Raw genomic sequence first — 24,870 nt, forward strand, 5'->3', positions numbered from 1 at the left:
ATTTTGGAAATACAGGGCATACTATTCTGCAGGTCTAGCTGAACGCATGAATGACGTAGTACAGAATTGTCTAAAGCACTATGTAGACAAAAAGATGAAGAACTGGGACATTTTATTACCGTCTATTATTTTTACATTGAACTCTCATGTTCATGAAGGAACGAAACACACTCCGTTTTTCTTACTACACGGTTTCGAACCGAGGACACAATTAGATGCTTTTTTAGATATTTCATGCGAATATGAAGAGAACGAAATGCGACTTGAAAACTTAAAGGAGGCACGAGATTTAGCGTACAGGAATCTTCAGCGAAGATTCAAAACCCAGAAAAAATATATCGAACAAAAGTTCAAATCACAACAATTTGAACCGGGTCAACAGGTTCTCATTCAAGATATTGCACAGAAGCCGGGTGTTCCTGCATGTTTCGGACAGAAATTTAAAACGCGAGGTGAAATTTTAGAAAAAATAAACGAGAATTCGTATCGAATCAAATATCTAACAGACAAAAATGAACAGAAGGTTGATACATTCGACATAAGAAGAATAAAACCATTCAATGTTGCACACGCTGAAAACGTAAGATGATTTCTTAAAAAAAGGGTGTACTAAAATAATTGATGTATTAATTTATTGGTATAACTAAACATATAGTTTCATAAAATAAAATAAATACTTTCATTATAGTGAGGATAGTATTTTCTACTTTTCAGGGAAAATGCGAGTATTAGAAATTGTATTCTACTGCATTATGGTAATGTATGCTACTGCCAGTCCACAACAGTTTACTATGGAAAAATTAGGGATAGCCGTATCGCAAAATTCTTTTGCAGTGCACACAAGAGAAGACATTTACACTACTTTAAAAATACATATAAACTTTCATGAGGCAATACCGGTGGTTTCAGAATGTCCTGGACTAAAAAATATGCAAGAGGGAATTCGGAAAAATGAAAAACCTTTTAGGGAAAAAAATTATGAATACAATTCCATGTGCGTTTCAATATCAAAACGGTAAAGCATCTTGTATACATTCTAATAGAAACAAAAGATCAATATTTTCCTGGATTTTAGGACTTGGTTCAATTGGGTTATCTACATACAACTTAATACAACAACAAAAATTATCGTTTTCAATAGAGGCATTAAGGAAACATGATGAATTATTAACTGGAGAAATCCAAACTTTAAAGAACCGATTTAATGATCAAATGAAAATAATTCATAATGTAGTAATAACAGTTAAACATGTTTTTTTCAGATTTTAGAAATCAATTGGACTATAATTTTTGTAGAATATCTGCTATTCAACAACAATTGCTTTCTAATTTTTTGATGCATACGGCGCAACAACATATTCTGGAAATGTTTTCAAATATTATGGCTAATGAATTTACATTCCATATTTTAAATAATAATCAGGCGCTCAGCGTTTCAGAGGAACACGATATTTTGATATCAACACTTTATATTCATGATTTAGGCCTATTTTATAAACTGTCTAGTATATATTTAGTACGCTTCGATTTGGAATCAAATAATCTAGATTTGTTATTACGAACACCAATTATCTATTCATCAAGCATATCAAAAATGTACGAAGTAAAATCTTTAGGTTTTCTCATTGGCAACAAAAAGTACCATTATGATTTACCAACAACAGCTTACTTGTCAAATGGAAAGTTTCATAGTCTAGAAAAAGGGTTATGTGAATGGTAATCTTTTCTTTATTTCTGTCATACTACAACTATTACTATAACACCTCAATCACAATGCTTAAATAATATTGTACTGAATAAGACCTTAGAAGGATGTACATTGTTATCCGAAACATATAAAGCTAAGCTGATTTTTCAATATACGAGTGCAGGAATATTATATTCATCTCATATTCCAGGATATAAAACAATAAGACTAGATAATCATATGTTAGAATCGAAACAATTGGAATATGGGAAAAACCAATCTTATTTTCTAGCATATCATGAATTTGATAGCTTAATATTTAATAATACAGTCTTACCGACACGAAAATTAGTTGAAGTTAAAAATGGTAAAATAAATTTAGTGGGAAATTGGTGAATGTTTCATTTAAATCTTACAAATTCGACCTATATTTTAGATAAGTTGGCGGATGATTTATTAAATTTACAGATCAATTCAACAATAGTGGCATTACAAATGTCTCATTCAACTATGACGTTTACTATTATAATAATATTAGTTTTGGTAGTGTTGTTGATAGTGGCATCAATCCTTACTTATATAAAAGTAGTCAGACTTATAAACAAATACAAAGTAAATAATATAGAATAATTGGCACTTACTAGACAATAAAGTACAAGGTAGTATTAATCTAAGTTGATGGAACAACTGTCGTAAATATGTAAAAGTAAAAAAAATAGGAAAATCCTAGTTCATTATAAGTAACAGCAATTTTTATATTAATAAATTAGAAAATTATGTTAAGGCACGTTAGCTTCCTGAACTGATTGTCAATTAGTGCAATATTTTAACATAATAGTCTAACATTATGAAACTAGTCAAATTCAACATCTAGGTCATCAACGAGAGAAGTATTTTGTATTTTGGTTTGGGCAGCGAGACGGCCCGCTGCTTTATCTACCAAAGGCCCATCGAGATTAGACAAAATCCTAATCTCCTCATTTCTTGAAAATCAAAATGTAAAAATACAGATATGTTATTATGTAAAAAAAAAGACTACTACCGCCACCCTAAAATGAAAATAGAAAAAATAGCACTAGACTTGAATACTAGGGAGAAACTAGAGAAAAAGAATAGAAACGCCTGAGTTACCTTTTATTATGTACGCGTACACAAAGTAACTTACTTTAATAAAGTATATATATCAAATAATATTTTAGCATATGCATATGTAATTATTTATCTATTATTATATACGTATGATTATAGTATTATATTTTAGTAAACCATATTATTTAATGCATATAGACTTAGTATTCATTAAAAAAAATTATTATTGATTATAGAATAGGTTAGTATAATTTAAAAGATAAGAAATATTAAGTTAGTCATTATTCACTCGTACTTGTACAGTAGATTGATCTCATGTGGTTTAAATAAATATGATTCAAAGAATCATTCAAGAAGTACCACATACCTTAGGTTAATTTTATAGATATGTATTTAATTTACGCAATTCAAAGAATTGAAATGGTTCATCCATATCAAAAGCTGGATAAAGAAGCCGATTTTATTTTAAAAAAGTCACTTAAAAAGAGACTACGGATAGGCCATGTAAATATTCATTTAAAAAAAAGAATGAAAGAAAGAATATATACAATTTCAGACATTCCTCCATTTCTTTTATTTTCAGAATGGAGACTTCAAAGATATTGCTATTTATCTCCCTTGGTCTTGGAGTGTTCGTTTTTATAAAGGTAATAATATATATAATCTGTATATGTAAGTTTAGGCGGAATAATATAATTACATTCAAAGAACAAGCTTCAAAGCCACATTCAAAACAAACACTACAAACTGGAAATTCCATCAAACTCGATATAATAGATTCATCGAAAACTAACACGAATGCTAATACGCAACCCGAGGTTCGAACATCTGACCCTCCATACGCCACTATTACAAAACATATCGGCACACACACACAGAGACAGAACATAATACACGTTCACCTACACGTACACATGACAGTTGTGGACTTGAGCACATATATATGGATGTGGAATTACCATCACCACCTAAATCTCCAGTTACAACAAATTACAATGCTCAAATAAAGAAGGAACTTCATATTCCTCCTCCTCCTCCTTTTCCAAAAACTGGTATTTCAAAACCTATTAAGTTTGTGGGAACTAAAACGTCAAACACGGACAATGACAAGGAACAGTGTCATCTTTCTTCAACTAAAAATAAAGAAATATGTATAGCAAATCTTCCTCTCTTTTGTTAAACAATGAGGAAAAAAATACTTACCTGCCTGTGCGTCCCGTGTTCACGAATTAATATAGCATCTACAGTGTCTACACCACATTGTGTTAGTACGTTCAACAGTGTTTAGTGTAGTGAAGTGAATTCTAACTCAGTGTCATCATGATTAAGTGTTTTTTCTTTTGATTTAATATATAAATAAACAAAAATAAATGAAATAATAATTTAACAACATCCTCGCACTCAGCTTACTGTGCACCGACTTTTTGTATTTTCACTCTCTGAACTATGTGGAAGCATCACGGAGACTGTGTATGAAGCTGAGTCGCTGAGTCAAACTTGATACGAATATGATGCTTACTTAGTCAGCGTTCTTGTGTGATCTGAACTGATAAACTTGCTTCTGTCTCTTGTCTCTGAGCACGAATTAAGACGTCTAAACATTTAACATTGGAACTGATTTAATAATGGACAAAGTTATATTTGCCATACTACATGACTAGCACGCATATTGCTTTGTGCAAGCAGAAACATTTATGATTAAAATTAATATTTTTCAATTCCAGATTTTGTATTAGGGTTTTGCTATTATTATTGTTTTATTTTTGTATTACTATTATTGCACAGTCTTATTTTTTTATTCAACTAACCGTTAACTTACTTATGTTATTAATGTAAACTTATTTATTTCTACTCCTGTATATAAATATATTCTGTCTTGCGTAGCAACACAGGATTCAGCCCCAGAGATGTAACCGGCCAGTTATAAACTTTTATTTGTGTTGTACTTTGGTTCTAAATTCAACTCTTAAAGATGAACAAAACAGGAAAAGATTCCTTTATCTAAATACAGATTAAAACTAAAATAAAATGTTAAGAATTATGTAATTTGTCTGCGAATTCGTTTTATGTGCTGAAGACAGTTTGACTTACATAATGAACTTCCTCATTATGTAAATCTTGCGTTGACAGATTTCTTCGTCTGAACCAAATTCCGACTTGTACATGAACCCGAGTTTCTGGGTCATGGCATGGATCTACGTCACTTTGGGTAACAACCTCAGCAAAATAAATAGTATATAACCTCACGATATTTCCGGGATAGGAGAGTGATCAGAGATTACATCGTCGACAAAGTAGTAATCGCGTCACTTTGCCGAACTTTTTGGCCCCTGGGTCCCTGCCTCAGGACCCATGGTCCCTGGCCGGGGTCAATGACCTAGGGGTACCTAGGACCACCCCCTCTAAATTTTGGCAGGGGTACCTTGGCCCACCCCCTAAATTTTGGCAGGGGTACATAGGACCACCCCCTTAAATTTTGGAAATTGCCAAATCTAAAAATTTGGTATGGTAGCCTAGGGCCATAGTATGTACCTCTATCAGTATTGGGGGTATATGTCGTTCCCTTTCATGGGTAAAAAATTGCCAAAAATTCAAATTTCGGGGCTTTTTGACCTAATTTATCCCCTTGGATGAGGTGTTATTACCCTATATGGTTATACAGGGGTCCATTCCCTTTCATAAGACATGGGTATATTAATGCACCCCTTGAAAAATTTGGGAGGGGTACCTTGGCCCACCCCTTCAATTTTGGAAATTGCCCAATTTCAACATTGGGTATTATAGTACAGGACCCTAATATGTACTATGATAAATTTGGGTGGTCCACCTCATTCCCTTTTAGGGGTACATAGGACCACCCCCCTTAAATTTTGGAAATTGCCAAATCTAAAAATTTGGTGTGGTAGCCTAGGACCATAGTATGTACCTCTATCAGTATTGGGTGTCTATGTCGTTCCCTTTCATGGGTAAAAAATTGCCAAAAATTTAAATTTCGGGGTTTTTTGACCTAATTTATCCCCTTTGATGAGGTATTATTACCCTATATAGTTATATGGACGTATACAGGGGTCCATTACTTTTCATAACATATGGGTATATTAATGCACCCCTTGAAAAATTTGGGAGGGGTACCTTGGCCCACCCCTTAAATTTTGGAAATTGACCAATTTAAACGTTGGATATTATAGTACAGGACCCTAATATGTATCATGATAAATTTGGGCGGTCCACCTCGTTTCCTTCCAGGGGCACAAAATTGCCAAAAATATAAACGTAAGCAATACGTTATACCACGTGTTTGATTTTTGGTCGATTTTATCCCCTTTGATGAGATGTTATTACCTTATATGGTTATATGGTCATGTATAGGGGTCCATTCCCTTTCATAAGATATCGGTATATTTGTACACTCCTTTAAAAATTTGGGAGGGTACTTTGGCCCACCCCTTAAATTTTGGAAATTGCCCAATTTAAACATTTGGTATTATAGTACCGGACCTTAACATGTATTATGATAAATTTGGGTGTTCCACCTCGTTCCCTTTTAGGGGTACAAAATTGTCAAAATATAAACGTAAGCAATACGTTGTACCACGTGTTTGGTCTTTTGGCCCAATTTATCCTCTTGGATGAGGTTCTATTACCTTATATGGTTATATGGTTATGTATAGGGGTCTATTCCCTATCATAAGACATAGGTACATTTGCGCACTCCTTTAAAAATTTGGGAGGGGTACTTTGGCCCACCCCTTAAATTTTGGAAATTGACCAATTTAAACATTTGGTATTATAGTACTGGACCTTAATATGTATTATGATAAATTTGGGTGTTCCACCTCGTTCCCTTTTAGGGGTACAAAATTGTCAAAATATAAACGTAAGCAATACGTTGTACCACGTGTTTGGTCTTTTGGCCCAATTTATCCTCTTGGATGAGGTTCTATTACCTTATATGGTTATATGGTTATGTATAGGGGTCTATTCCCTATCATAAGACATAGGTACATTTGTGCACTCCTTTAAAATTTTTGGGAGGGGTACTTTGGCCCACCCCTTAAATTTTGGAAATTGCTCATTTTATATATTTGGTATTATAGTACCGGACCTTAACATGTATTATTATGATAAATTTGGGTGTTCCACCTCGTTCCCTTTTAGGGGTACGAAATTGCCAAATTTTAGTACAACCACGTGTTTGGTCTTTTGGCCCAATTTATCCTCTTGGATGAGGTCCTATTACCGTATATGGTTATATGGTCATGTATAGGGGTCCATTACCTATCATAAGACATAGGTACATTTGTGCACTCTTTAAATTTTTTGGGAGGGGTACTTTGGCCCACCCCTTAAATTTTGGAAATTGCTCATTTTATATATTTGTTATTATAGTACTGGACCCTAACATGTATTATGATAAATTTGGGTAGTTCACCTTGTTCTCTTTCATGCGTAAAAAAAATTGCCAAATTTTACTACAACCACGTGTTTGGTATTTTGGTTCAATTTATCCCCTTGGATGAGGTCCTATTACCTTATATGATTATATGGTTATGTATATTGGTCCATTCCCTATTATAAGACATGGGTATATTGATGCACCCTTTAAAAAATTTGGGAGGGGTATCTTGACTCATCCACTCAGTTTTAGAAATTGATTAATATAAGCATTTGGTATCTTCGTACAGGTCTTCAATATGTACCACTATAAATTTGGATGGTCCACATCGTTCCCTTTCATGGGTAAAGAACTACCAAAAATCAAATTTCGGATGTTATTGACCCCTATTTAATACGTTATATGGTTTATTACCTCTATATGTTTATGTTCTCTTTTAAATTTGGGAATTATCAAATAACAAAATTCGGTAAACGTTTTCTAGGACCCATTGGTATTCCTCTTATGGCCAAATATTCAAAATTTAAAGGTTATTGACCGGCTTTATTATTGAATAAGTACAGGATTTATTACTTTTTCATAAGACACAGGTGTATTTGTGTACCAATCTTAAATTTTGGGAGGGGTACATTTCTTATTGTCATATCAATAATTGGTAATTGTTCTTAAAATTGGATAGTATCTCATTCATTGGGTAAATCATTATGATCACGTGATCAGTTATTGACCTATGATGGGATTAGGAGTCCAGGACATTGGTACATTTAAACTTTGTAGGATAATTTGAGAATGCGTCATTGGTATTGATTATTCCCCGCCAAATATAAACGTAAGCAATACGATGTACCACGTGATTGACCTTGATGAGGTAGTGTACAGGGATACATAGCTATCCTTATTGAATCTTATGACTCATAGTCTTAAGGGAATACATGCTACAACACTGGCAAAGTTATTGTTAATGCAATTTCATTGGTTGATCACTATCTTTCGTGCAATCTGATTGGTTGCTGATTTTCAAATCTTTGCTGTATTCAGTTTTAAGTTTTGTTGTTTGAAAATTTTTTGTTTCGAAATTTTTTGTTTGAAACTTTGGTTTGAAATTTTTTCGTTTGAAATTTTTAGTTTGAAAATTTTGTTTCTAGTTTTGTTTAAAAAAATTTTTGTTTGAAATTTTTGTTTCAAATTTTTTTTGTTTAAAAATTTTTTGTTTTGAAATTTTTTGTTTCAAAATTTTGTTTGAAATTTTTTTTTGTTTCAAAACTAAAAAAATATTTGTTTGAAATTTTAGTTTAAAAAATGTTCGAATTTTTTTCTGTTTAAAATTTTTTTTGAACATTTTTGTTTCGAAATTTTTGTTTCAAATTTTTAAGTTTATGCACTCATTAGTGAAGAACCGGAACTGCTTAGAAGAAAATTTGGTTTGAATTTTTTTCTTTGAAAATTTGTTTCGAAATTTTTCGTTTCCAAATTTTTTTGTTTAAATTTTTTTGTTTCGAAAGTTTTGTTTGAAATTTTTTGTTTCAAAGTTTGGTTTGACATTTTTAAAAGTTTGTGCACTCATTAGTAAAGAACCGGAACTGTTAGAACTAAAACCTCTGGCAACATTGTGGTGCAATAGTACACGTCAGAACATAGGGTTGTACTTGAAATGAAAAAAACACAATTCATTGAAATGGATCATTTTATTACACTCCACTTCGATTTTTTTTCAAAATTTTGTTTGAAAATTTGTTTCGTTTCAAAGTTTGGTTTGACATTTTTAAAAGTTTGTGCACTCATTAGTAAAGAACCGGAACTGTTTAGAACAAAAACCTCTGGCAACATTGTGGTGCAATAGTACACGTCAGAACATGGTGCAATAGTACACGTCAGAACATGATGATGCAACGTCATCAGTTTTGCATCATATATAAGTATCGTTGGAGTTAGTATTCATAATAACGTCATCATGGCTACTTGTCTGCAGTTTCTAAACACGCGTGATGTGATGAAATCATTTACCAAGATTACTGATTTACAACAGAATGTACCTTATAGAATCTTAGCTAGCCAAATGATACCTACAAAGTTTGGATTAAGAATCGTAGTGAAGCTTGAAAATGATAAGAATATAATTTTACCAGCAAGATATTTTCCCATGGAGGCATCAAAACAAGAAGAACTGCTGCGTTTCTTAAATACTGGATCTGTATCTTTATGTTACAAAGGATTCTTGGGTCGAAGTCATCAATTTGAATTTAGTACATAGCCGGATTCGTCAGCCATTGTGATGAAATCATGAATTCAAACGTCAGCACATCAGACATAGTTGTATGAATGTGGTTGGGCAGCATGACGTCAGCAACTGTGATGAAACCATGAATTCAAACGTCAGCACATTCCTTTCCTATGACGTCAGCCGTAGTTCTATAAATTAACCAATACACTGTCATCCCACGAAATCATTTGTGCAAGTGCTTTTCAGGAGGAAAGATGTGTACTTCTAACGATAAAGAGTTCATCTTCGCAAGCTATTATCCAATAAATATATTTCAAACAAAACATGTGATGATTGGTATCAGTGCTAGAACATTTGAACCAGTGATTCGATTGGGCAAAGCAGAACAATTTGGTGTACAACTGACCTGTGAACAATGGCAAATATTATGTTCACGAATCGACCAAATGAACGATTATTTTCATGATGAGCTAAATGTGACCATAGTCAAATCATTAGGCTCAAATCATGAAGTGGTGCTGCGTACAGTCCTCGAAGAGAAGATGGTGCTGTTACGTAAAAAGAGTACATTCCATGTCCCTCGCAACATGGTGTATCTAACACAAACTGAATGGAACAAATTCATCAGCGTATTTCAGTGTGTGAAACATGCAGTGGAAGTGTGCAACAAAACTAGTATATTCCTGAAAAAGTACTATTTTGAAAAATGTGTTATGCATATTGTACAACATGTATCTAGATATTGTGATGGTTGTCAACCTCGTTCGTGGGTGCATAACTGTATTGATAAACAGTTTATTTGTGATCAAATGGACATTGAGTTTCCACCAATTGATATTGCATTAGACCTTAAAAGACTTCAATTGGAATTAAAATTATATGCTAAAGACAAACTAGTGCAAGAAGTTCAAAATACATTGTATCGACAATATCCAGAACCACTATCTGGTATGGATGTATGTGGAGTGTAATAAAATGATCCATTTCAATGAATTGTGTTTTTTTCATTTCAAGTACAACCCTATGTTCTGACGTGTACTATTGCACCACAATGTTGCCAGAGGTTTTAGTTCTAACAGTTCCGGTTCTTTACTAATGAGTGCACAAACTTTTAAAAATGTCAAACCAAACTTTGAAACAAAAAATTTCAAACAAAACTTTCGAAACAAAAAGAATTTAAACAAAAAATTTGGAAACGAAAAATTTCAAACCAAAAAAATTTCGGACAAAAAATTTTCAAACAAAATTTTGCAACAAAAAAATTTCAAACAAAAAAATTTTCAAACAAAAAATTTTGAAACATAAATTTCAAACAAAATTCTGAAACAAAAATTCAAACACAAATTTGAAACAAGAGTTTTCAAACAAGAACTTTCAAACAAAAAATTTTCAAACTAAAAAATTTTACGTTTCACGGTTAACCGTCAAACTTTATCCGGTTTTTTAACTATTCGATTAACAAATAAACGGTTTTGATCATATTTATCAGTGAGTGCAAAATGTTGAACGAAACCAAGATTTTTAAATGTTAAACAAAACTTAAAACTGAATACAGCAAAGATTTGAAAATCAGCAACCAATCAGATTGCACGAAAGATAGTGATCAACCAATCAGATTGCACGAAAGATAGTGATCAACCAATGAAATTGCATTAACAATAACTTTGCCAGTGTTGTAGCATGTATTCCCTTAAGACTATGAGTCATAAGATTCAATAAGGATAGCTATGTATCCCTGTACACTACCTCATCAAGGTCAATCACGTGGTACATCGTATTGCTTACGTTTATATTTGGCGGGGAATAATCAATACCAATGACGCATTCTCAAATTATCCTACAAAGTTTAAATGTACCAATGTCCTGGACTCCTAATCCCATCATAGGTCAATAACTGATCACGTGATCATAATGATTTACCCAATGAATGAGATACTATCCAATTTTAAGAACAATTACCAATTATTGATATGACAATAAGAAATGTACCCCTCCCAAAATTTAAGATTGGTACACAAATACACCTGTGTCTTATGAAAAAGTAATAAATCCTGTACTTATTCAATAATAAAGCCGGTCAATAACCTTTAAATTTTGAATATTTGGCCATAAGAGGAATACCAATGGGTCCTAGAAAACGTTTACCGAATTTTGTTATTTGATAATTCCCAAATTTAAAAGAGAACATAAACATATAGAGGTAATAAACCATATAACGTATTAAATAGGGGTCAATAACATCCGAAATTTGATTTTTGGTAGTTCTTTACCCATGAAAGGGAACGATGTGGACCATCCAAATTTATAGTGGTACATATTGAAGACCTGTACGAAGATACCAAATGCTTATATTAATCAATTTCTAAAACTGAGTGGATGAGTCAAGATACCCCTCCCAAATTTTTTAAAGGGTGCATCAATATACCCATGTCTTATAATAGGGAATGGACCAATATACATAACCATATAATCATATAAGGTAATAGGACCTCATCCAAGGGGATAAATTGAACCAAAATACCAAACACGTGGTTGTAGTAAAATTTGGCAATTTTTTTTACGCATGAAAGAGAACAAGGTGAACTACCCAAATTTATCATAATACATGTTAGGGTCCAGTACTATAATAACAAATATATAAAATGAGCAATTTCCAAAATTTAAGGGGTGGGCCAAAGTACCCCTCCCAAAAATTTAAAGAGTGCACAAATGTACCTATGTCTTATGATAGGTAATGGACCCCTATACATGACCATATAACCATATAAGGTAATAGGACCTCATCCAAGAGGATAAATTGGGCCAAAAGACCAAACACGTGGTTGTACTAAAATTTGGCAATTTCGTACCCCTAAAAGGGAACGAGGTGGAACACCCAAATTTATCATAATAATACATGTTAAGGTCCGGTACTATAATACCAAATATATAAAATGAGCAATTTCCAAAATTTAAGGGGTGGGCCAAAGTACCCCTCCCAAAAATTTTAAAGGAGTGCACAAATGTACCTATGTCTTATGATAGGGAATAGACCCCTATACATAACCATATAACCATATAAGGTAATAGAACCTCATCCAAGAGGATAAATTGGGCCAAAAGACCAAACACGTGGTACAACGTATTGCTTACGTTTATATTTTGACAATTTTGTACCCCTAAAAGGGAACGAGGTGGAACACCCAAATTTATCATAATACATGTTAAGGTCCAGTACTATAATACCAAATGTTTAAATTGGTCAATTTCCAAAATTTAAGGGGTGGGCCAAAGTACCCCTCCCAAATTTTTAAAGGAGTGCACAAATGTACCTATGTCTTATGATAGGGAATAGACCCCTATACATAACCATATAAGGTAATAGAACCTCATCCAAGAGGATAAATTGGGCCAAAAGACCAAACACGTGGTACAACGTATTGCTTACGTTTATATTTTGACAATTTTGTACCCCTAAAAGGGAACGAGGTGGAACACCCAAATTTATCATAATACATGTTAAGGTCCGGTACTATAATACCAAATGTTTAAATTGGGCAATTTCCAAAATTTAAGGGGTGGGCCAAAGTACCCTCCCAAATTTTTAAAGGAGTGTACAAATATACCGATATCTTATGAAAGGGAATGGACCCCTATACATGACCATATAACCATATAAGGTAATAACATCTCATCAAAGGGGATAAAATCGACCAAAAATCAAACACGTGGTATAACGTATTGCTTACGTTTATATTTTGGCAATTTTGTGCCCCTGGAAGGAAACGAGGTGGACCGCCCAAATTTATCATGATACATATTAGGGTCCTGTACTATAATATCCAACGTTTAAATTGGTCAATTTCCAAAATTTAAGGGGTGGGCCAAGGTACCCCTCCCAAATTTTTCAAGGGGTGCATTAATATACCCATATGTTATGAAAAGTAATGGACCCCTGTATACGTCCATATAACTATATAGGGTAATAATACCTCATCAAAGGGGATAAATTAGGTCAAAAAACCCCGAAATTTAAATTTTTGGCAATTTTTTACCCATGAAAGGGAACGACATAGACACCCAATACTGATAGAGGTACATACTATGGTCCTAGGCTACCACACCAAATTTTTAGATTTGGCAATTTCCAAAATTTAAGGGGGGTGGTCCTATGTACCCCTAAAAGGGAATGAGGTGGACCACCCAAATTTATCATAGTACATATTAGGGTCCTGTACTATAATACCCAATGTTGAAATTGGGCAATTTCCAAAATTGAAGGGGTGGGCCAAGGTACCCCTCCCAAATTTTTCAAGGGGTGCATTAATATACCCATGTCTTATGAAAGGGAATGGACCCCTGTATAACCATATAGGGTAATAACACCTCATCCAAGGGGATAAATTAGGTCAAAAAGCCCCGAAATTTGAATTTTTGGCAATTTTTTACCCATGAAAGGGAACGACATATACCCCCAATACTGATAGAGGTACATACTATGGCCCTAGGCTACCATACCAAATTTTTAGATTTGGCAATTTCCAAAATTTAAGGGGGGTGGTCCTATGTACCCCTGCCAAAATTTAGGGGGTGGGCCAAGGTACCCCTGCCAAAATTTAGAGGGGGTGGTCCTAGGTACCCCTAGGCCATTGACCCCGGCCAGGGACCATGGGTCCTGAGGCAGGGACCCAGGGACCAAAAAGTTCGGCAAAGTGACGCGATTACTACTGACAGTCTCAATGTAACTGAGTTATTTGAAACAATTTTGTCTTGAGACTTCGAACATTAAATTCTACATCAGATAAAATTTTGAAAATCACTGTTGTGTCAATAAGGACTTGGGCTGAGATTGGACCTGGAGTGACTGTCGTGGGACGATAATCTTCAACAAGAAAATCAGGTATGTGCTTAAGAAATCTGTCAACTGCCAAAATGTCTCTACACATAAACCATTCACAAACATCTCATGACTTCACTAAAAATTTAAAATCAATCACACATTTGAGGCTTGTATCTTTTATGCACGCCTAGAAATTCCTAGTTTATTTAATGTTACGTAACACTTCTATCAGGAGTATAGGACGGAGTTGGTTATGTTTACGAAAGAAAACCTCTCGCAATGTACCCCCATTAGGATAAACCTTAAGCATAACCACAATATGATATTTTGAGGGGAGAGACTACTAAATATTTTTCAAAAGCTAACGATTTTTCTTTTGTTAGTTTTTCGTAAATGAAAAGAGATAATGTAATGTAACTTACCTCAATAATAGATAATATTATTCTACACCCGAAAATACGAATCGGAAGAATTTTCAGTGTTGCCATCCATAGAAATTACAGTGACCAGAATTTGAATTACCCAAAAATCTAGGTTAAGGCAACGACTAGAAAAATGAACTCAACGGTAATTGATGACTTATCACTCTGTCTGTGTTTCTTGTTAACTACTTTTCAAATAATATTTGTATTTATTCTGTAATAACTTATGTAAAGAACTTTAGATTGCTGCTATAAACCTTATATGACGAAGATTTGCAACTTATAGCTCACAAAATGTTCATAAAGCAAATAAATATGTAAGTTTACTTAACTGAATGGGCTTGTAAGTTCTGTCATCAGTTAGTACAATGACCCGATATCCACAGGAGTGACTCTATGAGACGTAAAGAAATAATAAAGGAATGAAAAGGCAAAGGAAAAAAGAATAAATACCAAATTGAAACGACAACGACTTGCTTGTCGAGATCGTTACGAGAGGCACCCACGAGGTGCAGGATAACTTTGCCAAATTTACATGAAATGAAACATATGATTCTAATGATACTGAATGGTAGTTATAAGGGCGTTAAAGGGATAGATGGTAGAGCAAGGAATAGCAACTAATTAAAAACAGTCTTATCCTATTTCGAAGTAGTTCGAATCTTCTCCTCCTTACTCTTTGGTGATGATAGGCATAGACTTGTAGGTCGAGGCGTCTTGAAGATCTCCATGATGAGGACTTGTCTGACAATCGACTATGACATCGAAAGCCGGACCGAAGGCATGGTGACGTCGATGTGAACCACGATCAAGCTTTCTCAAGTCTTTGTTTCGACTGTCCCTCTTACGTCATAAAGGAAGCGAAGGTGGGGACTCATAAGATGACATGCATATGGTCAATTACTACATTGATACAGCCAAAGTACATGTGTCCTCATCTCGATGATACAACATAAAGCAGCTATACATCCTACTAGAGTGCTAACGTAGTCACGATGACATAGATCAAAAGCAGGAAGAGAGGGACTTCCGAGAGTCAAAGTACTTACTACTTAACAACAATACTTCCTTATTGTGTCAATGTCTAACAGATAGATGATCGGAGCGAGCGTTGATTCGATATCAGTGCATGATAATGAGGGCCCAGTAAAAAATAAACTTATTGAGAAAGCATCTGATCTAAACAAAATTGAATTTCAAGCTAACGCGTGTGAGACTTTAGTAATGCGTCGTAAGGGCAAAAGGTAATGGGAAGTGCTACCAATATTTATTACAAATCATTTACAAAAACAAGGACTTCCTTGCAGTAATGCAAACAGTAAGTAATTAATGATTTACTTGTTGTAAAATACAATGTCAGCTGGCGATGTCGATGGTCGGTGTAAATAACATCCAAAGGCGATGAACCCCAATAAGGAAAGCTGCTCGGCTCTCAAGTTGTCGGTTCTGAATTCGCATCCCGTAACAAACATACAAATATCAAATTACCAAATTAGGATACGAACTAGAGTATTTGAATTATGATGGATAAGCTATCCGTGCAAACGCACACAATATTTACATTACATTTTTAGGTTGAGGTACTTGAAAACCAAATAGTTGATTTTAAACACAACTAAAGTCTATCAACTGAAGTTAGTACCTCTTCGAACTAAATTAGGAGACAGTTTATATTTTAAAAGATGACTCAACATATCGAACATATAGTTTATTCTACAGCATGGCCCGGAAGTGAGCTTATTGGTGTTTACTGACGGTTTTAGGTTTTATCCACATTTGTTTGGTAACATTGCTATCCATGTTCGTTTGTTTTCTGCTGTTTTGTTGTGCACAATTACCTGAATCAGATGTTTCCTGGCCGCTGGTTTGGAAGAGGTTGTGCATCTTCACCAGCCCTTTTGCCTGGCCTCCAAGAAGTCCCGATCTGACGACACCAGACAATGCTCTCTGGGGTTTCATAAAGCAACCAGTAAGAAACACTCGATATTACACAACACAGGAATTACGAGCAGCTGTGGAACACGCCTTCACTCTCGTGACTCCAGAGTTCTTCCGCAAAACATCTGCGAGAACTTGGCGCAGAATTCAGCTGTGTTACGACATGGATGGTGATCATACCGATGTTTATGACTGTTAAGACTCTTAAGACTTGAAGGTAACTGTGTGCAGATATTCTACCATAACTAACACTATACTGTTGAAACTAAAGGGGGTACGCTCACTTTCGGACACCCTGTGTAACGCTAAATAAGAAAAGCATTAGACAAGATATTGATGAATTGGATTATAAATCAACTGGCTTGCATTCCATTTTATTATATATTTGATTTGGGCAAAATATTCTCAACAGAGTTTTTGTTCAGTACTTTTGCATACAAAATTGACCAAAAAAAAATGTAACTTTGCTTTCGACTGTATGATTTAAACACAACAGATTTTACATATAAAATATATGTTGACCATTAGAAATTTTCTCTTTTGCTCACATAATAACAGATTTTAGCTATAATAAAATATATGTTCACCATTAGAAATTTTCTCTTTCGGTCACATAATACTTGAGTTTTACTTAAAACAGTAAAAGCAGTGTATGGATACTATGCTGATCAGAATCGTTTTTCTTTTCTTTTTTTAATGAAAGCTACGTGTTTGACATAATATGGTTTGAGACAGAATGCTTATTTACAGGGTATCTGACTTTAGATTAGACTTAAAATTTAAGCATATCGAGTCGCAGACAGATGCACGACCCTGGATATTAAATTCGTCATAGCTCGCGTTTTCTCTCCACCGCACACCACCAACATTCAACCTCTTCCCAAACATGCAGTCATTTTCTAGAGGCAAGTACTTCTGAGGTGTAGCCACGCTGCTTTCTGAGCAGGAGCGTCATTTCAGATTTTACTTGGAGGGGGGGGGGGGCAAGACTCCTTGATATAAGTAAAATTTCGCGTTTTTCACTGACTTTCTACTACTCTGTTGATAACATCTATATAAATCTCAAATGCAGGGGGTAGGGACAATTGCCCCTCTCTGACCCCCTAAATGAAGCCCCTGTTTCTGAGGTGCAGTAATGGATTTTGGACCACAGCACCTTACTTTACGTTTGGACCTATAGCACAGCCACAGTGCAGAGTTACGAGCTGTACATTATTACATGGCCTACATAGGTATGTAGAATTACACGTGCAAAATTTCAGCACTCTACAGTATGTGGAAGTTTGTCAGGATAAAACATTCTCGCGCACCTCTCGTTAGCCGGCAAATTTCAAAGAAATCACAAATATGCAAATTACTCGGAAACTATTGATTTGCGTTCCCCCGGTTAACATAGGTGAAAATGTTCAAAAGTACTTGTAAAATATCCCCTTGCAAGGAATGCATCAAATTACTGGTAACTTTGTATAAGCTACTGAAATTCCAATAAATGCTGTTATACGAATGCTACGTGTCTTTTAATAGTCGGTAATTTACGGGTTTTCAAATAATGAATCATTAGCAGTATTCTTGTAATTTAAATATTCGAATTTTACTTCTTGGCAAAAGGAGAATAGTTATGAAGATTAGTTGAAAATAGTTTTCCTTGGGTTTAATTTGAAAAGAGAGGATATTCTGGTTGTTTAATTCCAATGACTGCGCATCAAGACTAAAAGGGACGGTGTTAATGGGATCAATGATAATCGTGGATTGAAGAAAGTAGGAGGAAAGGAGAGTACTCCGAAAACACCTACATTGCCGATGTCTATCCAGGCAAAGATCAGTCACCCCATGGGATAGACAAAGATAGAAACAACTAACAAGTTATTTTAAAATGAATATTCATAATTTTAAACACTGTTCTTAGCATGTTTATATATTTATTTTGCGCACTAATGATAATGTTACTTGCTGAAGGGCTTTACAGATAATAAACTACAGGAGACTTTGTGTTTTCTAAAAGAAATATCGTTTGAAGAGTGCCGTTAAAAAAACAAAGTAACTCGCCTTATGCACAGCGAAATACATATAGATTTTATTTTTCTGCTGTAGAATATAGTTGAATATAAAGCAACTTTATTGTGGCACGGAAATTGTGATACCGATATTGCAAGTAAATGTAACTGCTTTTATTCTTGAAATGTTAAATCTTTTTAGTAACAAAGATCAGTTACCTCCTAATCTCTTATGCAAAAGACAGACCGGGAGAATTACATATTACATCTAAAAGGAACAGAATGTTTTCAAATGTTCTTGCTTCTCTCTCCCAATATCCATAATTCTTTCTTGTTTTTTTTTTTTTTTTTTTTTTTTTTTTGCTTCAAGAAAGAGAACCCAGCAAAAACATGTTTCGAGTACACTCGAAATGGTAATAAAAAGTTAATAAATTGCGTAATGTACAAGGTTAATTATAGTAGTCTACCTTAGTTACAATGGTTACTTTATTTCTGTAACTTTCTAAATCATCCAAGATAAAAATATTTAAAAAGCATGTAATTTGCAACTTAAAATTATAGTAATATCTACTGAAGCTATTTGGTTTACCCACAATAAAATTATTTACATAGTGCAATATTATCGTTTGATTTCCACCTTGACTGTGTAATAATACAGGGAAATTAATACAGATCTAAATAGAACTTGTAAAAATATAAGGCATTTTTTAATGGTAGGAAGGCAGTCTTTGATTTCATGAATAGAGTTGAATTATAGAGTATGTCAAACAGCGTCTGCACTGCAGATGTTTGCATGGTATAAAATTTCTTTTTAGTCTATTAGTGTATATCAAGTTAATTGATATATCATGTATTTACATTGTGTCCACAAATTCTTATCCCTTGAAAAGTCAAGGTTATAACTCGGAAATGAAACGCATAACATAAATGCAGGTTGCACGCAAAGAAATTGAACTACTTTGTCATATTGTTGTGAGGAAATGAGAAACGCAACATAAATAACGGCACACGTTAGAAAGTAATTAATGGCGTTAGGTGTAGAACCAAAAATGATTATAATTTCTTTGGACAGAAACGTTTTTAAATTCAATACCACGAGAACTTCTGTATTTTTAAAATATCGAAAAAGTATTTATGTTATATTTACAAGGTATGGGCTGATAATTGAATATCAATTAGTAATATCAGCTTAAAACTTCTTTACTACTAGGTACACTGTGAGCACCAAACTACACCAGAAGTTACTAAATGAATATATGTCGTCAAGACAACCATTTCCAACATCTTATGGGAAAGGCGGTTCTTCTTGTTAACAAGGGTAAGTTTAGTATCAGAATTGTATTCTAAAAATTTTCCAGGGAAATTTTATTGTATCCACCGTGTATCATGCTCATTATAGTTTACTAAACTTTGGTTTACTTTCCACACTGTGTAGGGAATTTTAAGTAAGAACTAAAGAATAACTGTAACGAAATAGTTATTTCTTTCTTGTTGATTAGAATACTGTCTTATGTTTCATTAGTAGGTACTAATTTATTTAACGTGATTAACTTTCATGATAGGTTTGAATGTTAATTTTTTTTCTGCAATTCTTATTGAAATTTTGAAATCAGTAACCGGACTCAGTTCTGAAAAATTCCATAGTATAACCGTTTCAAACTTTCATTTTAAGGATTTATTTTCCCTTCTTTAAGAGGATTCTACGTCACATTTTACCGCTCAGAGCATGTATGATAAACCTACAATGACGAATAGACGATGTATTCTGTAAAGTTACATTTATTCAAGAATGTATTGGACTGGTATTTTGTAATGTTTGCTAACCTAAGATCGGCGGTAATTCGACAAACATGTTTTCGTTTATGTGTTTAACTAATAGTATATTGAAATACATTAATATGTGGGATCTCGCAGGTGTTCTTTTTTTCTTCTTTATACTATTGATTTTTGGTAATTATATACCAGAACATTAATTAATATCTACAAATGTCGAGAAATGAAAAGCTTCGTTTTAAAATGTTTTATATTAACCATTTGTATGGTGCTCTGGTACTGGACACCGTAGTATCTTTTGAGACTTAGAGTGTGCAATTTCCTTTTATTGTAAGGAAATTTGTATGTCTATTAATAACGATCTCTATACGAACTTAGGAATTTATTACTTTTGTCATAGTTGTGCTACAATATGTTCTAATATAGGAGAGTTTAAACAAAGGGGAAAAAAAAACAATGCAGAAAAGGTATTGAAACCAAAATAATAACAAAATTTGATTATTTAAATGGAGGTAAAAATTTTGAATCTTGTATAGTTAAACTATTGGCTTATAACCTAGTTGTAATATGTGATTATAGAACTCCTGACAGAGATTTAAATATCTTTCTCCAAAACCTTGAAATAATTATGGACTATCTTGCTCAGTCTAATAAACATGCTGTTATAATAGGTGATTGATTGTAAACTTCCTTGTAACTGATATTGATGATTAAGTCACGCTATTCCTAAACACGTATGACTTAACATCTTTGGTCAATATGCCTGCAAGAAAAACATCATAAGAAACCTTTGAGTTTTACGTACCACGTTATACCGGTTAGGCTAAAAAAAGACGATGATGATGACGAGTAATGAATGAAATTGTGAAATAAGGAAAGTGGGAGGAAACTCACGCACACGGTGTTTGTCCACCACAAAGTTCACTTGGTGGGGACTGGTATAGTACACGGGACCCAATGCACCAGTGATGAACGCTCTACCACTGAGCCACCGCGGCTTCAAAAACATCATAGTCGCAGCGCAGTCGATGAATTACTTTATAACAAAATATATATTACCTGCACAGTTACAGTCGTAGATATTGGGTTTCCGGATAATGAAGCTCAATTATTTCATTTAAACACTCCTTTTGCACAAAAAAACTGTCAAAACATTCACAGGAAAGTCAAATCTAAATACCCAAGAATCTTTAATGAAATAAATATTATCTATTCCAATTCTATGTTAAGTAATGAAATCTGGGAGGAAATATACTCCAAAAGATCGATAAATCAAGCTTGAAGCATTTTCCATGACACATACACTCGTTACTTTAATTTCCTACTCGAGGCATTTCCTACTAAACTTCGCTCTATTGCAATAAGAATAAATAAATCTTGGATAATTCTTGCGATTAAAGTTTCTAGTAAGAAGTTAAGATCTTCAAATTTAGCATAAAAGAGAAGCGAGGTAACATGATAAAGTACTATAAAATGTGTAAAACGACTTACAAAAATATCTTAAAATCGAAAAAAAAAAAAAAAAACAATATCACTCAACATGCATAATACAATCTGAAAATAAAACTGATCAGTTAAATCAGTTACGTGCACAATGTTTTTACTGAGTAGATTAATATCTGTTTGCCAAATGTGGCTTGCCTATTGTATAGTGTGAATTTGTCTCACATAACACCGTAGCGTTATTGTGTTTATTTAGTATGTAATAACTTTGTATCTCTTTTATTGACTTGCCGGACTCATACACTGTTTCTTTTGAGCTTCGTGTATGATTTATTGATGAAAATGAAATAAATAAATTGAAATAATTTTGAAGTTTTTATGATTACATGTGTTTCTAATTTTTTGTCGCAATCGGGAGAAAATTCTGTTTGACAGTTCTATACTGTCATATGCATTCTCAGTAAAACACTACGTTTAAAATCTTACTTCTAGCAAAGATATTTACCAGACTCAACACAAGGGAGTGGATAGTTTTCTGCATGGGAGGGACTGCTTCCGCGTATGCCTTGAAAGATCGTGGTATCTCATTGCATGTATTAGCAGATGGAACTCTAGATCTGCTTTTATATTAGTCCCTGTCACTCCTTACATGTCTGCTTTTTATTCTGTGTGTAGAAGTATGTGACATTCTAAATCGGAGGTGTAAGGAAACATCTGCCCACATATGTTGCAAAGGTGCGATTTCTTATGTGTATGTACTGTCATATGTCGTTGTAAAGAAGATTTCACTGCAAAACCTTTGGAACACACATTGCACGCATACGGCTTTTCACATGAATGAAATATCATGTGTGATCTTAATGAAATATTTGTACTGAAAGCTCTCCCACATACCGTGCATATGAATGGTTTTTCACCAGTATGAACTCGCTTGTGTCTTTTCAAATTAGATCCATCAGAAAATGTCCGGCCACATTCGGTGCAAGCGTAGTGATTACTTTTTGAATGTAGGGATAAGTGACGTTTCAAAGATTGTTTGAAACTGAACTTTTTTCCACACTCACGACAAGCATAAGGTTTCTCACCCATATGAATTACCATATGTTGTTTTAAATAAAGCTTTCTACCAAAGGAATTTCCACATTCAAGGCAAGCATATGGCTTTTCTTTAGTATGTGTTACCATATGATGTTCTAACCCAGACTTTTCACTAAAAGATTTTCCACATTCGTTGCAAGCGTAAGGTTTTCTGCCTTCGTGAATTAAGGTATGTTTTAATAAGTTCGACCTGTAAGCATAAGAATTATCACACTGATTACAAACATATGGCTTTTCACCTGTATGTAATAGCATATGCCTTCTTAAAGTGGACTTGGTAGCAAAATCTTTGAAGCATTTGCTGCAAGTATTTGTCTCGCCACTCATGTGTTTCAACACATGACTTCTGAAATAAAGCAGGTTACCAAATGTTTTCCCGCATGTTTTGCACTTGTAAACCAGAGCACCTGAGGGTATGAATTTCTTTAAATTAAGTTCTCCGTCGAAAACAAAATTATGTTTTTTGCGAGAGAGATTTTGTTCACGTCGATATATACATTTTTCTAAATTAAGCTCTTGAGAAAGGTACTTTCCACAATTAATTGAAGTTTGTGGCAAATCACCTGTATGAAATACGATATAGTTTCTTATGTACGAGTTGGCAGAAAAAGCATTGTAACAGTGACTACAAGTGCTTGGATTCTTTCCCGTATGTGGTAAAGAAGGGTCTCTTATGAATTTTTCTTCTTCACAAAATGCACAAATTTTTGATTTGCCGTTACTACGTGCTACATTTTCAGTTCTGGAATTTGATGTACCATTTCCACCAATAGCAACAGAATCACATAGAATTGCGGGAAATTTGTTTGAAAGACTGCCAGAAGGTCGACGGGCTCTAAGAAAATCAAGGTGACACCGAATGTTGCTATAAACATTGTATCAGTATACATTTTACATCAACAAACATATATACACAATTCAAATTAGAGGAAATGCGGTTGACTCACGATTTACCAGGGTAACAGAAGGGAAGATATCCATGATTAACTGAAAATCACAATTAAGTGCAGCAGATAAAAGGATGAAAAAAATACTCCTTATACAATGAATAGAAAAATGCCACGTGGCAGTTTAATTATACTGTATTTTAGGAAATGTTTTTTAATGAAGTCTTAATTCTGTTTCTTTTTCAGAGATTTACTATTCTTAAAGATTTATGATTTTACGTAGCTTGATCATCACTTAACAGATTATGTTTTACCCTTCCAAGTGTCTAAAATATCACATGATTAATTGCAGCTCTATACATAACTGTTTTTAGCGTATTGCTGGCTACTTTTACCTATCTCCAGCTTGAATCTTTTTCGCTTTGCACAACTAAGAATTTTTTCAGCTACTAAGGTCTCGAATATGGGCAAGAAATGCCTTTTTTTCTACATGTTCACCACCAGGCATACTGTTTGCAGTGTGAGCTAGATAAAGTGATGGCACCTTATCCGTGTCCGTAGTGAAACCTAAAAAACTTTAATATTCCTCGATGTTCCGAAGAATCTTTTTCCAAGCAACGGATAAGCCACCCCAGTAAGTCTCAAGACGACTGCAACACATAACGTATATTAAGGATGGTCAGTACTTAAGAAATTACTGTGCTAATACTTAAGCAGTAGAGTTATTGGCTCATGGCTAGTTGTTAAATCGCGTCATTCGTGAACCTTATCTGCGATCTATGGAAAACAATGAATTCAGTACGGTAGATGTGTCTCATACGGACAAGGTGCTGAAAATGAAAGCCAAATTTTAAGAAACAAGAAAGTATTAAAACTATCTAAAACATGAATTGGCAGATTAGTGACATTATATACTCGTCTATAGTTTTAATCTTGTGTTTGACACACGAGAAGGAACAATCTTTGGAAAGACGCAAAACTGGAAATCCTCCTCGATACAGACTAGGTTAATTTTATCCCGTTGTCGATTAATATTTAATTAACAATTCTTGCGATTTTTTCGTTCGCTAATCAAAACGAGATATGTAAGATTGTATTGAAAA

The 24,870-nt window shown here is 33.9% G+C and overlaps 1 protein-coding gene across 6 annotated transcripts in view; it reads right to left on the minus strand.

Annotated features, from left to right (window-relative positions):
- Positions 1–24,870, minus strand: part of LOC145684360 (uncharacterized) — a 77,251-nt gene that overhangs the window by 35,801 nt on the left and 16,580 nt on the right. For 3 of the 6 annotated variants that reach the window (XM_081756587.1, XM_081756590.1, XM_081756588.1), the window contains exon 3: positions 14,968–23,715. The exons of 1 other annotated variant lie outside the window; for it this stretch is intronic. In XM_081756587.1, the coding sequence (XP_081612713.1) occupies positions 22,443–23,715 (1,273 nt within the window). In that variant the 3' untranslated portion in view covers positions 14,968–22,442. Of the gene's footprint in view, positions 1–14,953; positions 24,598–24,870 lie in introns of those variants that run through there. 2 more of the 6 variants (XM_081756591.1, XM_081756592.1) reach the window with 2 other exon arrangements.

Source organism: Thermobia domestica, chromosome 4, assembly GCF_964235325.1.
Source record: "Thermobia domestica chromosome 4, izTheDome1.hap1.1, whole genome shotgun sequence".
NCBI classification, from domain to species: domain Eukaryota; kingdom Metazoa; phylum Arthropoda; class Insecta; order Zygentoma; family Lepismatidae; genus Thermobia; species Thermobia domestica.